The following is a 16,625-nucleotide window of genomic DNA, read 5'->3' as shown; positions in this document are numbered from 1 at the left end:
AGTGGGGAGAGACCGAGCCCCGGATCTGTCCCCGCCCGGCAGAGACACTCAGTCCCGGCCTGCTGCCCTCCGCACTCGCGTGGTGTGGACCCGAGAAACCCAGTCCCAGTAACCGTCCCGCCCCCGGCCCGGCGCCCGCTGCGGGAGCCAGACCCCGGGGAAAGGCGGTGAGTCTCCGATCCCGGCCTCCCCGCAACACGCGGCCTCCAGCCGGCCGCACTACAGGCCTCCGCACGGGCCTAGCCCTGCTGCCAGGCCGCCTCCAGCGCACGGGGCCCGGCCCCAGCTCCGCCCCCAACACCAGCCGGCTCCGCGCTGAGGCTCGGGGAGCGCCAAGGCCGAACTCGCCGCCCCGAGCCCTCCGCCGGGGCCGCCCAAGCGCCGCCGCCCGGGTCCCCCTCGCCGAGCTCCCCCAGCGCTATGCCCGGCCCGGCCCCGCTGCCGGGCTCCCCCCGATCGCCCCGTTCCCCAGGCCCCGCCCGATCCCCCTGGGCGAGATCACCCGGCGCCATGGCCCAGCCCGATCTCCCCAGGCCCCGCTCCCAGCCGATCGGTTCGGGCAACCGCTCTCTCCAAACCCCCGTCCCGCCCGGCTCCCTCCGCGCCCGTCCCGCCCGGCTCCCCGCCGCTCCCCTCCGGCCCGTTCCCCGCTCTCTGCCCGGCCGGCTCCACGCAGCTCCTCCCGACCCGGCCCGCTCCCCGCAGCTCCCGCCCAGCTCCCCGCAGCGCTCCCCACGCGCCCGGCCCGTTCCCCGCTCCCCTCCGGCCCGTTCCCCGCCGCTCCCCCCCCCCCGCGCCCGGCCCGTTCCCCGATCTCTGCCGCCCCCCCACCCGGCCCAGCCGGCCCGCTCCCCGACCTCTGCCCCGCCGCCCGGCCCGCTCCCCGCAGCTCCCCCCCCGGCCCGCCCGGCTCCCCGCAGCTCTCCCCGCGCCCGGCCCGCTCCCCGCAGCTCCCCCCGCGCCCGGCCCGCTCCCCGCAGCTCTCCCCGCGCCCGGCCCGCTCCCCGCCGCTCCCGCCCGGCCCGGCCCGCGCCGCTCACCGATCTCTGCAGCTCCCCCAGCCAGCAGCTCGCCCGCTCCTTGCCGCTCGGGTCCGGGTCGTGGTAAAGCGCCTGTACCGCCTGGTACACGAGCTGCAGGCTCGGCTTCCCCGCGCTGCCTCCGCCGCCCTCCATGGCTCCGGGTCCCGCACAGGCCGCTCCGCGCCCGGCTCCAGCCCCTCAGCAGCCGCCGCTCCAGGCCGCCGCCATCTCCTCGCCCGGCCGTGTCCGTTACCGGGAGGGGCGGTGTCACCCAGAACGCGGCCCCCCGGAAGCGCGCAGCCCGCGCACCGCGTTCCGCCCGCACAGCGCTCCCGCCCGGCCGCCGCGGAGCCTGCAGGCCCGGCCAGCCTAGCGCGCGGATACGCGGCTGCGCAGCCAGGGCGCAGCCCCCCCCCCCTCCGGCACCGCCCCCGGCTGCCCCCAGCGCACTTCCGGCCGGTGCCACCGCCACACCTGTCCCCCGCACCCGGAAGTGACCCGCTCTGAGAGGCGGGAAGGAGGCTCCCCCTCCTGCTCGGGCCCCCTTCCGCAGGGCCAGGCCCTGCCGAGCCCCGGCATCCCTCCCGCCACGGCCCGGTCCTCCGAATAACCCCCCTCCCCGGGCCCTGCGGCTCCCCCCGACCGGGCCTGCCACCTCCCCGGGCGGGCAGCCGGCCTAGAGCCGCCCCCACGCCCAGCCGGCCCTGCTCATCCCACCTGCCTGTGCCCCCCCCCCCCTTCCCTCCCCAACCACACCTGGGCCTGCCCAGCCCCTCTAACCCTGCTAATCCCCCCTCCCCGTCCAGCTCAGCCCCGATCCCCAACCACACCTGGGGCCTGCCCAGCCCCGCTCAATCCCCCCTCCCCGTCCAGCTCAGCCCCGATCCCCAACCACACCTGGGGCCTGCCCAGCCCCTCTAACCCTGCTAATCCCCCCTCCCCGTCCAGCTCAGCCCCGATCCCCAACCACACCTGGGGCCTGCCCAGCCCCGCTCAATCCCCCCTCCCCATCCAGCTCAGCCCCGATCCCCAACCACACCTGGGGCCTGCCCAGCCCCTCTAACCCTGCTAATCCCCCCTCCCCGTCCAGCTCAGCCCCGATCCCCAACCACACCTGGGGCCTGCCCAGCCCCGCTCAATCCCCCCTCCCCGTCCAGCTCAGCCCCGATCCCCAACCACACCTGGGGCCTGCCCAGCCCCTCTAACCCTGCTAATCCCCACTCCCCGTCCAGCTCAGCCCCGATCCCCAACCACACCTGGGGCCTGCCCAGCCCCGCTCAATCCCCCCTCCCCGTCCAGCTCAGCCCCGATCCCCAACCACACCTGGGGCCTGCCCAGCCCCTCTAACCCTGCTAATCCCCACTCCCCGTCCAGCTCAGCCCCAATCCCCAACCACACCTGGGGCCTGCCCAGCCCCGCTCAACCCCCCCCCCCCCCATCCAGTGCTCCTCCTCCCCAACCACACCTGGGCCTGTCCAACCCTGCTCAACCCCCCCTCCCCGTCCAGTCCTGCTCAACCCTCCCCCGATCCCCAACCACACCTGGGGCCTGCCCAGCCCCTCTAATCCTGCTCAATCCCCCCTCCCCGTCCAGTCCTGCTCCTCCTCCCCAACCACACCTGGGCCTGTCCAACCCTGCTCAACCCCCCCTCCCCGTCCAGTCCTCCTCCTCCCCCCCTCCCCAACCACACCTGGGGCCTGCCCAGCCCCTCTAGCCCTGCTCAACCCCCCCTCCCCGTCCAGTCCTGCTTAGCCCTCCCATCCCCAACCACACCTGAGGCCTGCCCAGCCCCGCTCAACCCCCACTCCCCATCCAGTCCTCCTCCTCCCCAACCACACCTGGGGCCTGCCCAGCCCCGCTCAACCCCCACTCCCCATCCAGTCCTCCTCCTCCCCAACCACACCTAGGGCCTGTCCAACCCTGCTCAACCCCCCCTCCCCGTCCAGCCCTGCTCAACCCTCCCCCGATCCCGAACCACACCTGGGGCCTGCCCAGCCCCTCTAGCCCTCCTCAACCCCCCCTCCCTGTCCAGTCCTGCTCAGCCCTCCCATCCCCAACCACACCTGGGGCCTGTCCAACCCTGCTCAACCCCCGCTCCCCATCCAGTCCTGCTCAGCCCTCCCATCCCCAACCACACCTAGGGCCTGTCCAACCCTGCTCAACCCCCCCTCCCCGTCCAGCCCTGCTCAACCCTCCCCCGCTCCCCAACTACACCCGGGGCCTGCCTAGCCCCTCCAGCCCTACTCAACCTCCCCCTCAAGCCCTGCTCAACCCTCCCCTCTCCACCACACCTGGGGCCTCCCAGCCCCGCTCAACCCCAACCACACCTGGTGCCTGCCCAGCCGTGCTCAACCCCACCCCCCCATCCCCAACCATACCTGGGGCCTGCCCAGCCCCTCCAGCCCTGCTCAAAACCCTCCCTCCCCCACCACACCTGGGGTCTGCCCAGCCCCTCCAGCCCTGCTTAACCACACCTAGGGCCTGCCCAGCCTCTCCAGCCCTGCTCATCCCATCCTCCCAGCTCCCACTCCAAACACTCCTGAGGACTGCCATCCCTCTGACCTTTCCCGTCCCACCCCCCTAGCTTTTCCACCACCAAACACACCTGGGAGCTCCTCCCCTGCTCAGCCTGCCCTCCCCACACCCCTGGCCCTGCTCCGCAAACACATCTGGGGCTACCCTTCCTTCCCTTGCTCCTCCCACCTGGCTGTACCCTGTACCCCCCAAACGCTCCAGGGGGCTGCCCTGGCCCTCCTGCCCTGCTAAAACCCACCTGCCCAGCTCCACACCCCCAAACACCTCTAGGGGTTGCCCTCTTCCCCAGCCCTGCTCATCCCACCTGGCTGTGCCCCCCCATCCCCAAACACACCTGGGGGCTGTTCTGGCGCTGCTCAATCCCCCTAGCTGGCTGTGCCCTCAGTTCACTGCTGCCCAGCCCCCTACCTTCCAAACACACACGTAACTGGGGGCAGTCCTCCTCCATCACCACCACTGGAACAACCCCACCTAGCTGTGCCTTCTGCCCAGCTCCCATGCCCCAAACACGCACCCCTGGGGGCTGCCCTGCTCAACTCACACTACCTGGCTGTACCTTCAGCCAAGTCCTGCCCAACAATCCCCTGAAACACACACATATACATACCTGGGGACTGCTCCCCCCCCCTTGGGCGTTGTCTGCTCTATTAGTCAAAAAACAATCTCTGCCAGCTGTTAGGCCTTGCCTGACACTCATCTGGGACTGCTCCTTATCCACATTCCAAGGAGTGTCTTGTTCTTCATAGATTCATAGATTCTAGGACTGGAAGGGACCTCGAGAGGTCATCGAGTCCAGTCCCCTGCCCGCATGGCAGGACCAAATACTGTCTAGACCATCCCTGATAGACATTTATCTAACCTACTCTTAAATATCTCCAGAGATGGAGATTCCACAACCTCCCTGGGCAATTTATTCCAGTGTTTAACCACCCTGACAGTTAGGAAGTTTTTCCTAATGTCCAACCTAGACCTCCCTTGCTGCAGTTTAAACCCATTGCTTCTGGTTCTATCCTTAGAGGCTAAGGTGAACAAGTTTTCTCCCTCCTCCTTATGACACCCTTCTTGTCCCAGCTCAGACGAGTGACCCAATTTTAAAAGTCACTTTCTGAATAACAAGGCGCTTTGTCCTTGCTCCCATCACCACAGATAAAGGGCATCTTATCTGCCTGCTGCCTGATAAGATGGCGCTTTCCGGATTACTGGGGAAAGTGGTAACACTTTTTAGCCATTGTTTCTACACTGCTAGTTGGATAATTTATTTACCGGTTCAGTACAGCTGAGGCTTTCTAGGGGCTACTCAGTGGATTTCTGGGAGCAGTGGGGGCCGTATACTGGAGTGCATTTATAGAATTGGGCAAAAATGTCTCACCCATAGCGCATGGCAAGATGAGCACTAAAATGATATTTCTTACGGTTTATGGCTTGTGGCACCATAAAGGCTACGCTTTTCATGATTCTCCTCCCCCCCCCCCCCCCCGATATGGCTAAAAATTGAGATTTAAATAAGGTGAAAGTCAGCCCTTATTAGCATAATATATTCTATTATCTATATACTTAGCATAATATATTCTCTCTCTATAAAATCCTTTAGAGCAGTGGTTTTCAAACTTTTTTTCTAGCGACCCAGTTGAAGAAAATTGTTTGATGCCTGTGACCCAACGGAGCTGGGGATGAGGGGTTTGGGGTGTGGGAGGGGCTCTGGGCTGGAGGTGCAGGCTCTGGGCTCAGGCTGGGGATGAGGGGTTTGGGGTGCAGGAGGGGGCTCTGGGTTTGGGGGGGCTCGGGGCAGGGGGTTGGGGTGCAGACTTACCTCAGGCAGCTCCCAATCAGCAGTGCAGCGGGGGTGCTAAGGCAGGCTTCCTGCCTGTCCTAGCACTGCAGACTGCACTGTGCCACAGAAGCGGCCAGCATCAGGTCCGGCTCCTAGATGGCGGCGCGCAAGCGGCTCTGTGTGGCTCTCGCCTGCAGACACTTGTTCCCCCCCCCAGCTCCCATTGGCCGGTTCCTGGCCAATGGGAGTGCAGAGCCGGTGCTCAGGGCGGTGGCAGCGTGTGGTGCCCCGTGACCCCCCCCATCTAGGAGCCAGACTTGCTGCTGGCCATTTCCGGGACGCAGCGCAGTGTCAGAACAGGTGGGGACTAGCCTGCCTTAGCCGGGCAGCACTGCCAACAGGACTTTTAACGGCCCGGTCAATGATGCTGACCAGAGCCGCTGCGATCCAGTGTCTTACATTTCCGACCCAGTACTGGGTCGCGACCAACAGTTTGAAAACCACTGCTTTAGAGATGATACACACAGCAAAATCACTTCACCCGCCACTAAAATGGAACCACCTCTGACATTAAAGGTGGCGGCTGTTTAACAATGCATTGCAATGCTGCACAACAATTGAAAGAAGACTCGAATGTCCAATTGAACTTGCAGTGGGAATGGAGAAAAGTAAAATGTAATTATACACGCTCATATTTTGCCCAGTCTATGAGGCTAACAAACCTCCTCTTGTGAAAAGTCTAGTCTGACCTTTAGCATGAGTGTTCAGGAATTCGGCTTTGTGTCACGGTGGCCCTGATGCCATGTCGTTTAATACTCTTAGAAGGAAGAGCATGTTTACAACTTCCATGTCATGCAGTACCTGACTTTTAAAAAAAAAAAGAACACATTCAAGTACTGACCAGGCCCGATCCAGCTTTTGTTGTGAGAGTTAATTAGATAGTGGGCTGAGGTGGTCTAGCTACTGACCTAGTACATGGAGTCTTGGTCCATGAAGAGTAAATAATCAAGTAAAGAAAGAAAGAAATAACCCATAACCAAAATTGAGTTATGAAAGGGTTGTGAAATTCCTTTGGTAGCTACAGTAGTTTTTTGTAACCTTTATTCATTGTAATGATCTTAGAGCAGCTGCCAGTGTTTTAATTTTGTTGAGGGGTCTAGGTTGGGGTACTACCAGGGTAGTAGCTTGTTCGTTCCTGCTTGCATTGAAGTTTTGCAGGCTCGCTGCACTGCATCAAAGACAAAAATCAATGAATACAAAATTACAAAGAAAGCAGAAAAAAAAGAACCGGGGAAACAAACAAAAAGGGGTTGAAATCGAGAATTTCCTCTTTGGGAACTTAGAGGAAAAGCCCCTGGGGAAGATAATTCCATAAATTAATGTATTTGTTGAGAATTCACAACATGCTCCATGCTGTACGGAACACAGGACAGGTTTCTTGTCTACCTTGAGAAGTTTATAATCTAAACCTATTTCCTTCCTAAAAATTATTCTATTACAACTGTTTAGGTGAATTTAGTGCTCGTGAATGGTGCTGAATTATGTGACCTTCGGCTGAGACATGAAAGATGCTGGATTGGAAGTTCTGGAGCCTGAAGCTTCCCATTTACTACAGAACAGGTAGAGCATAGACAGTGTAAGCTTCCCTCACTCCCCCATCTATGAGTTTCAAATGTGACCTGGAAAGACCACTGTATGAACTGAGAGAATAGCTCAGTCTTTCTCACCTATTCCGTCCTTACATCTCTACTGAAACTGCCAACAGCAGACCCATCTGTGTTCACAGGTGTCCACATCACAGAAACGATCTGCTAGATAATGCACTGAGACCACCAACCAACCAACTGGTAACAGTCCTTCAGCACTATGAGCCTGGCAGAAGACTGAATCAGTAATCTAGAGATGAGAGGAAAGGTGGCAATTGCTAACTAAAATTAGAAGATGTGGACTCAGAAATCACTTGCGAGGCCTGTAAAGAGAACTTACGATGAGGTCAGTGCTTATGAGCTAAGACATCTTTCTGGTGGCAAGAAAGGAGCACATTGATAGTGGGGACCAACAAAGGGAGATGCCAGCATTGTAGATAAAAAGATTGTTTTGATTAACGAAGCAACAGAGTGCTTTCTGTGATGTGAGACTATTTTGATTAGATGGGGTCCACTTAAGCAGAAGGAACCAGCTCTTTGCCGCTTTCTCAATTACGTTGCTTAGAAATGGAGTTTAGATCATGGGTGATAGCTGGTGAGTGATGGTCCTTGCGACTACTGCGTGTCTTAGGGTGGGTAATAGGTTGTTTCTTAAGAGGAGACATTGACTGTCTGTGGTAGAAAGGCAATCCAGAGCACCAGGGCCTTCACCAGCCCGGAAGAACATGGGTCAGTTTGTGGTAGTTTGGATCTCCTTCTGTGTTTCAGCAACTTCCTGCTGTGAGAATGAACGGGCTGAATTCTGAGAAGCATCATGTTCCATCTGGGGCTCTGTGGACAGCCTTCTATTCCTGGATCCATCCCAGAAGCTCAAGGTAGATGTCATGTTCACAGCCCACTGTTCTGATGTTGTTTCCTCAGGCCTGGAAAAACTATCTCAGATTTTTATCTCCCCCCCATCCCCCAGTAGGGTGAGAGCATTTTGCAGCAGGAGTCTCCTTGAATCGGAGACTGATGGAAGGCAATCTGCATTGTTTAAGTGGGGCAGTATCCTAAACATTTCCACTGATTGACATTTTGCAGCAGCTGTGGCTGCGGAGAAAAAGGTTCTCTTGGTCTCCTTGAGAGCTGTGGCATAGAGTTGCTTAAACTTCTCATGCCGCGATCAAATTTAGTCTTACACCGCGGATATTCTAATCTTACCACCCTTGTACGGCATTTGTCTTAGACGTCATTGGTGATTGCAGGTGTTCCGTGTGGGTGAGGCAGAATTAGAGGACATTTAGGGGTCAGTCAGTTACTGGATGGGAACAACAGGTACAATTCTGCCAATCCATCAACAAGCCAGCGTTTCAGCTGGATAGGATTTTCCTCTGTTAGCAAAGGGGAGATTCATGACTATCCATGAATTTCAGGCAGGTTTCATGCTAAGAAGACATGAGCCACAAATCTCCACTAGCTATTTGGTGGGATCTCTCATGTTGTTCCACACCTCCAGAGTGACTAGAGACGGAAAAATAATATTTGTCTGTGGAGTGGCCCAGTCCATGAGGAAAAACCTTTGTAATGGGCTGGGAATGGAATGTATTGTCTGGATATTCTCCTCAGTTACACATTAGATGGGGTTGTTGTCTCTTTCTGATCCTCTTCATCCCCCCCCGGGCTATGGAAAAGTATGTCCTCTGTTTCACTCTTTCTGTTCATGCTTTCATTGGACTCACTGGGAGTGGCAGTAATACGTTTCAGAGAATCGCATTGTGCTACACTGTTCATGAAATAATCCTGCATGCACCAGATATATTGTTAAACACAGTAAACGTACACACTAGAGATCATCCAAACAATAAAAGCTTTTTCAACATTTTCAGAGTATAAAAATAATTTGAATAACCCTCAGATCAAGGCTGGGCTCGTCAGTGGATCCGTCTCGGTTTCACAAACCGTACTAAGGAATAAAAATTGTACTTCGGAGGCGTCTTATCCGTAGAACCCAAACTAGAGAAGAGCAGACACAGCTAAAGTTCAGACTTAAACAGATGGAAGGAAACTCCCATAGTCATGACTAGCGGGATGATGTCAAAGGTTTTGCAGCCAATTTTCAGAGGCGGCCCTTTTCTTCAGGGACAGCCATACCGTGTTCCAGCTAAATAACTGTTGTGTCTATTGCTCTTTGCACAACAAAATAATAGGTAGACACTACCAAGGCAGAGAGGGTTCCAAATAACTGGGTTTACAAAATGTACACAAACATGTGAGCCTAGCTACATATAGACAGGTTTCAGAGTAGCAGCCGTGTTAGTCTGTATCCACAAAAAGAACAGGAGTCCTTGTGGCACCTTAGAGACTAACAAATTTATTTGAGCATAAGCTATTGTGGGCTACAGCCCACTTCTTCGGATGCATCAAATGGAACATATAGTAAGAAGATGTATATACATACAGAGAACATGAAAAGGTGGGAGTTGCCATACCAACTCTAAGAGGCTAATTAATTTAGATGAGCTATCAGCAGGAGAAAAAAAACGTTTGTAGTGATAATCAATATGGCCCATTCCAGACAGTTGACAAGAAGGTGTGAGGATACTTACATCTGACATCAGGAATCATAACATTCAAAAACCAGTAGGAGAACACTTCAGCCTCTCTGGTCACTCAGTAACAGACTTAAAGGTGGCAGTTTTGCAACAGAAAAGCTTCAAAAACAGGCTCCAACGAGAAACTGCTGAACTAGAATTAATTTGCAAACTAGATACCATTAACTTGGGCTTGAATAGAGACTGGGAGTGGCTGGGTCATTACACACATTGAATCTATTTCCCCATGTTAAGTGTCCTAAATCACATCGGGATTTAAGTGCCTAACTTTGAAAATGTTGGCCCCTTTCCTTATAAATACAAAGGGATAGATTTCATGTGGAATATTCTTTAGTATATCCTATAGTGTATCCTATTCTACCATATAAGTAGACCTTATTCCTCAAGTCAACAGTGACTACTCAGAGGAAAGATGGCAGAATCTGGCTCCACATAAAACAGGAAGTAGCAATAACCTTCACTCTTGTTTCACTTTTATAATTCTCAGTCTCCCATACCTCCAATTATTTATTGTCAGCCTTTGCTGTGCTCTGTCTCGTTTAGGGCCAGATGCTGACCTGCTACATAGGCATAACTCTGGAATGACACCACTGACATAAGTGAAACTGCTCTGGATTTACACTGATGTGAGATCAGAATGTCGCCGTACAGTTAGGAAGTTTTTCTTAATCTGCTGTGCTGTAGTTTGAACCCATCGCCCCTTGACCTGCCCTCTGTGGCAAGAGAGAACAACTTTTCTCCATTTTTTTTATGGCAGCCTTTTGGGTATTTGAAGACCAGTATCATGTCCCCACTTAATCTCTGCTGTTCCAAACTAACCGTACCCAGTTTCTTCAGCCTTTCCCCATACGGCTGCATTCCATCCCTTTGTTGCTTGCTTTCAATCCTTTCCAATTTCTCTACATCCTTTCCATACACTGGTGACCAAAATTGGACACAGTTCTCCAGCTGTGGCCTACCCAGTGCCGAGTAGAGCGATACTATCCCCTCCCGTGATTTACATGTTATGCCTCTGTTAATGCAACCTAAAATTGCAGTTGCCTTTTTTGCAACTGCATCGCATTGCTGACTCACGTTGAGGTTTTGATGCACCACAACTCCCAGATCCTTCTCAGCAGAGCTGCTACCAAGCCAGTTATCCCCCGTTCTGTATTTGTGCATTTGGTTTTTCTTCCCTAAGTGGAGCATCTTATATTTGTCTTTATTGAATTTCATTTTGTTGTCGGTAATCCAGATCTCCAATTTATCAAGATCCCTTTGAATTTTAACTCTATCCTCCAAAGTGTTGGCAACCCCCCCAAGCTTTGTGTCATCTGCAAATCTGATCAGTCTGCTCTCTATACCTACATCCAGATCATTAATAAAGATGATAAATAACACCAGACCCAGAACAGATCCCTGTGGAACCCCACTTGAGACCTCCCTCCAATCCTGCATCATTCCATTCATAGTTACTCTTAGTTTGCGGTTGTTTAACCAGTTATGTATCCACTTAATGGTAGTTTAGCCAAGCCCACATTTCTTCAGTTTACTTGCTACATGTTAATCATGACAGGACAAATCCAGGTGTCCTTCCTCAGGACCTTTGCTATTCAATTCTAAGCAGACTTTTTCATCAGAAAAAGATTTTCAAGATGCAAAGGGTCATGCGGGTGCAAAATGCAAAACCCTCCTCTAATGCCGTTAGTGCTTTCTGAAACATAGCATACATGACATATAAATAGCCTAAGCACATGGGATGGGAGCCACCTGCCTGTCTGGAATGTTCTAGCCCCAGGCTGATACCCTTGCACATGATCTGGTCATGTAACAAATATAAATGCTTTGGGGACTTCATTGGTGAATTTATAGACAAGCTCTTAGAGCAAGACAAAAGTCAGGCCCTTCCTTCTTGGCTAGTAAATTTAATGCAATAAATTTACACGCTAGTAAATTTCACATATATAAATAAAAGTAACATGAGAACATTTAATTCTGTCAAGGAAATGGAGGAGGAACAGGTGGGTGGGTTCTGACCCATCATATGCGTCAGCACTAGAGCTGTAAACACACTGCTATATGTGATGCTCTTTGCCCGGATAAACAGAAAAGGTCTTTGAGTAACTTAGATCACCAGGGTGAGATTTGCCTTCTCCTGAGGGCTGAGGAGCAATGCGAGTAACCCAATACTGAATACAAACTTCAAGTGTTCTGTATTTGCTGTCTACACAAAGTCAGTGAAAACCGCTAATACTCGGATTTTCTGGATGAGAAGTTTGAGTACTGACAGCCGTCCAGGTAGCTGATCTTTGAGCTCATGCTTCAGTCCCACTTCAGATGGATTACTTGAGAGTTCCGCTGGATTTTATATAACACGGGTTGTTCTTTGTATTCTCACAAATGCAGTTCAACTGGTTTGGTTTAAAGCGACAAAGCTCATGCTCCAATACGTCTGTTAGTCTATAAGGTGCCACAGGACTCTTTGTCGCTTTTTACAGATCCAGACTAACACGGCTACCCCTCTGGTTTGGTTTAGTTACCATTTATTTCCATTATGAAGGAGAACGCTAAAACCTAGTGTCACAGTTTCAGGGTAACTGAATCCACCCCTCAGTGGTCCACTCCAGGAAAGCCCGGTCAGGTCTCAGGTCTCCAGCCATCACCTGTCTCTGGGAAGGGACCCTTGTTCCACACCCTTCTGACCAGGGATTTTAAGGCCACACAGCTCCTGGCCTTACACTGATATCCCCAGCAAGCCAGTCTGCTCAACGTCCAGCGCCTGTACTTTGTTCTCTCTCCAAGGGCTATGAAGAGCAGTGATGAGTCACCACACAGCTCTTTCTAAGCAAGCACATTCTAACCCTAACAAAAACAATAAACAGATTTAAACACACACTAAGCATACCAGGAGTCACCATCAGTTTTATGGTGCCCTGGTAAAGTCTTTCCAGCCCTTCTGCAAGACTTGGGCCCCCCTTGGACAGAAGGTCCTCATAGAATATCAGGGTCGGAAGGGACCTCAGGAGGTCATCTAGTCCAACCCCCTGCTCAAAGCAGGACCAATCCCCCCAACTCAATCATCCCAGCCAGGGCTTTGTCAAGCCTGACCTTAAAAACCTGGTCCTGTCCGTTTGCTGTGCAGAAAGAAGACCTCGAGTTAGTTCAAGCTCGTACTTTTATACCAAACCCCTTTCTTCGTCTCCTAGTCTCCGGAAAACACAGCTTGAATCAGTCTATGCAAACCACCCCAGGGCTGGAGTTTCTCAGGAGTCAATTACAGACTCAGGGGTAGCCACCCTCGACTGTTTTTAGCTCCTGTAGAAGTTGTGGTTACCCTCCCCCATGGAGGAGAACACAGTCTGACATCAACCCAATCATCAGTTTAATCTAGAGAGACGGCTTGGTGTTGCAATATCTGTCACACCTAGTTCCATGTGACTGTCTCCAGCATTGGTGGAATGCAGTTGGGGAGCTGTGATACATTCAGGGGCTCTGTAATACTTCTATTTATTCCAAGACATGCTCTTTACTTGTTATAGTTTTACTCAATGACATTGCTGAAAGTTTAAATAAAGGGAAATTGAATACAGAGGAGCTGATGTTCACTATAATGTAAACCTACAAGAGCAAGGACATTTGGTGGTAGGGCCTCCAGTGTCCTCCATACTCATTGGCATGGTTTGGCTTATTTCACCTACCATACAGAGAAGCTTGAGGGAAGCTTCTTTGCTTTTGTGGGTTCACGGCACAAGCATGATTTCAGTGTAGAACTATTTTACAGGTCCCACAACAGTTCTCGGCACTTCCCTGAAAAGAATAGATCTTGCCCTGACACGCTCAACAGCTAAACGGCGGATTTGACAGACAAGTGAGGACACGGGTTACCCTCTTGTAATGATGCGGTTGCTCAGTTCAGGCACTTCATTGCCTTTCCCAAGGGATGCGTTTATTGTTCAGCCATAGACACAGTTCCACATCGATCAAAGCCACGTCTACGCCAGGATGTTTTACCACTGCCAGCATTGCAATATCACGAGAGCATGTGCACACTTGGCTCCCTTCGCTGGTGGCACATTTGCATTGGTCAGGGGGTTGAAACACCAGTAGTGATCCTGGAACCTAACCCGCCCTTTGCTTCCCTAGCTCCTGAAACTGCAGTGGGCACTGGGCCAGCAACAAGGAGAGATTTAATCGGCGTCCGAGCAGGTTCAGGATGACAGTGTACTGTGCATTTGGTAGATGGTAAGGATGTTAACCAGGCTGGATCTCACCAAGGCAAATATCCCGATGGTTGTCGCTGCACGGTGTGTTTTACATAATATCCGTAAAGCAAAGGGGGAAACCGTCGCTGGCAGGGTGGGGGGAAGTGGAAAGGCCGTCTGCTGACTTTGAACAGCCGTGACTCAAGGGCCCATTGTGGCGCTGGGCAGTTGAAGAAGGCCTTGTGCTTTGACCGTGCCCCATCCTCAGGCAGTGTGCTGCTTTGTGTTAATTTGTATCCTTTCGTGATTCAACGGTAGTTTGCTGGCATCTGAATTGTCGATTAACGGTTTTGGAGGTTGCGTGGCTGTCTTGCAAGACCAAATAAATACATCTTGATTGTCCCCGACTCAGAGCTCCAGAGGTGACCGGCGAACATGCCCTTCCTTGACCTTGTCTTCTTCCTTCTGCTCAAGGTCAGTTTTTCAGCAGGTGCAGAAGGGGTACCTCCGTTGAGGCCACTGCTAACAACAGGCCAGACAGACATTGTTAGATTTAAAGAGTTGGCAGATAGGAAAAGAGAGAGAAAAATCTTCCTAAAAGGCTCCCATAAAGATCTTAATAAAACAATGAACAGCATCAGGCTAGCTTCAGAGCCGCTGACTTTAGGACAGGTCAGCAGTTCCCAGCCTGGTGAGTGCATAGGGGGCACTTTTCAAAACCTGTAACCCTGAGGAGTGTGGGGGGGGGGCGGGGCGGCTAGGCATCCCAGCTAATAACTGGAGGGACAGCGCGGTAAATATTGCCAAACGTATTACAGGCAGTGGTGATTCTGGCCAGTACACACTCCTGTGGGTGCCATAGGCGGCCGCACTCCTCCTAGCGCTGGTGGAACTCCTTGCAGGGCGGTGTGAGAAAGTTGCCTATGGGGGTGGAAGAAACAAAGCAGCCCTGCCGAGAAACGTTCAGGCAAATCTCAAAGGCCTTGGCTACACTGGCGCTGTACAGCACTGCAACTTGCTTCGCTCAGGGGTGTGAAAACGCCCCCCCCCCCGAGCGCAGCGAGTGCAGCGCTGTAAAGCACCAGTGTAATCAACGCTTGCAGCGCTGCATGCTCGCTCGCAGCGCTGCAAGCTATTCCCCTCGGAGAAGTGGAATACTTGCTTGCTCTCTCGCAGCGCTGGCGGCGCGACTACACAGCGGCAGCGCTGTGAATTCTCACGTGTAGCCAAGGCCAAAGATTGCCTGCTTGCAAACTTCATCAAAATGGTGTCAGATGACTAATGGGAGATCCCTGGCAAGATCAGCGCTGTACTCCGGAAAAGAAGGGAGGTTACCACTGCCTAGCCCTGCAGGCCACTTCAGAGCCAAATGCCCTGAGTCAGCCACAAACCCCCTCTGCTTCCTTCTACTCCTGATTTCAAGCCCAGCATGCGAGGAGTTTGTTTTGGACTTGAACCAATGTACTGCACGTTTTGATACTTGCAATATGTGTTTGCTGTGTACTTTTAGCTTTAAATCAATCAGATGGTCTGAGTGAACAGCTACTGGACTGCTTGCAAGAATTCTTTTTAATTTCCTATGTATTTTCCGTGAATGCTCAGTATGGTTCTCTTTCTCCTGGCGATGCGTCGATTTAAGTGGCCAGGAATTCTCTTTGCTGTCCCTGCCTGAAGCATGCAGCTGTAAATGTTGATGCGTTGCTTGCAATATTTGCTCTCCTGTTTTGCCTATGTAGATCAATCTCTGATAATTTTCATATGACTTTACATTGTGCCTCTTCATATAACCTTGTGGTGGGTCTACCCACGTGTGACCTCTGTTTTCATGGAACTTTGTATCAAAGCCTCATTTAGAAACTTTGCATTGCCCTTGGTATAATATTATAGCCCCTAAGGATAGAATAAGATAGAAGAAAAATTTCTTTTTGCTAGCAGTAGAACAAGAGCTCTCCCCCCCCCCCCCCACTCTTAATCAATTGCCCTGTTGAATGAATGAGGTGTGGATGAGCAAGGCATGGAAGGCAGCACCTCCAGACAGCCTCAACTGTTGGAGAGGGGCTGGGAGCCAGACCCAAGAACAATAAAACGTGTCAAGTGGGCTCATTAAAGACAAGCAGACATACTGACGGCCTTGGGGGTTAGAAGCAAGCACCTTCTTTTGGAAACACCCTCTTTGCAGTATTGGGACAACACTCAAAAGAAAGCAGCACAAAGGACCAATGGACACAGACACAGAGTTTGAATCTGGTATAGATTTGCATAAGAGAAAAGCTGCTATAAAAGTGAGGTGTCTTGCAGAGGACCCCGGGTCTCGTCTTGTCAACATGGGAGCATCGATCTGGATCGGCAGAAGCCCGGCTCCACCCCCTCCCCCATCTAACTCACCTGGCCAGTGAAGTTAAGGGGAGCAAATAATTGGTAACAACAAGACGGAATGGGTTTGTGTGTGTGTGTGTGAGTGTAAGTGTAATATATTATATGCATATGATACAGTGTTAATGAATACATGTATTACTAATAAATGTGGCGTTTTGCCTTATTCCCCCTGAAAAGATCCTGTGCAGTACTTTAAGTACAACACCTATGACTGGCAATGCATGTTCTAAGAAACCAGCTATGCAAAAGATGATTCCTTTGTTCCCTGGCCACATGCATTCAGCACCCGTTTTGAGAGGGGGAGGAACTTCAAGGCAGCCTGTGAACATAGGGTGACCAGACAGCAAGTGTGAAAAATAGGGACGGGGGTGGGAGGGTAATAGGCGCCGATATAAGACAAAACCCCAAATATCGGGACAGTCCCTATAAAATCGGGACATCTGGTCACCCTATGTGGCCATACTGTAGTTTGAAAAAAGCCATGAATTAAACACCCAAAC

General features: G+C 52.7%; 1 protein-coding gene and 1 long non-coding RNA gene across 4 annotated transcripts in view; one reads left to right on the top strand and one right to left on the bottom strand.

Moving 5' to 3' along the window:
- The window catches only part of TNPO3 (transportin 3), an 83,362-nt gene extending 81,928 nt beyond the window's left edge, over positions 1-1,434 (bottom strand). The window contains exon 1 of one of the 2 annotated variants that reach the window (XM_065551741.1): positions 1,041-1,434. In XM_065551741.1, coding sequence (XP_065407813.1) covers positions 1,041-1,175 — 135 coding nt within the window. In that variant the 5' untranslated portion in view covers positions 1,176-1,434. The remainder of the gene's footprint in view (positions 1-1,040) is intronic. The other variant, XM_065551744.1, reaches the window with a different exon arrangement.
- LOC101940135 (uncharacterized) lies at positions 37-16,317 on the top strand. Of its 2 annotated transcripts, XR_010589218.1 has the most exons (5): positions 37-167; positions 6,838-6,948; positions 7,115-7,320; positions 7,743-7,849; positions 13,691-16,317. It is a non-coding gene; the product is annotated as an uncharacterized LOC101940135 (long non-coding RNA). The 2 variants fall into 2 exon arrangements; XR_010589219.1 differs by lacking the exon at positions 7,115-7,320.
- Positions 16,318-16,625: the final 308 nt, after the last annotated feature.

Source organism: Chrysemys picta, chromosome 1 (genome assembly GCF_011386835.1).
Source record: "Chrysemys picta bellii isolate R12L10 chromosome 1, ASM1138683v2, whole genome shotgun sequence".
In the NCBI taxonomy this organism is placed as follows: Eukaryota; Metazoa; Chordata; order Testudines; family Emydidae; genus Chrysemys; species Chrysemys picta.
This window is presented reverse-complemented; position numbering and strand designations above follow the sequence as displayed.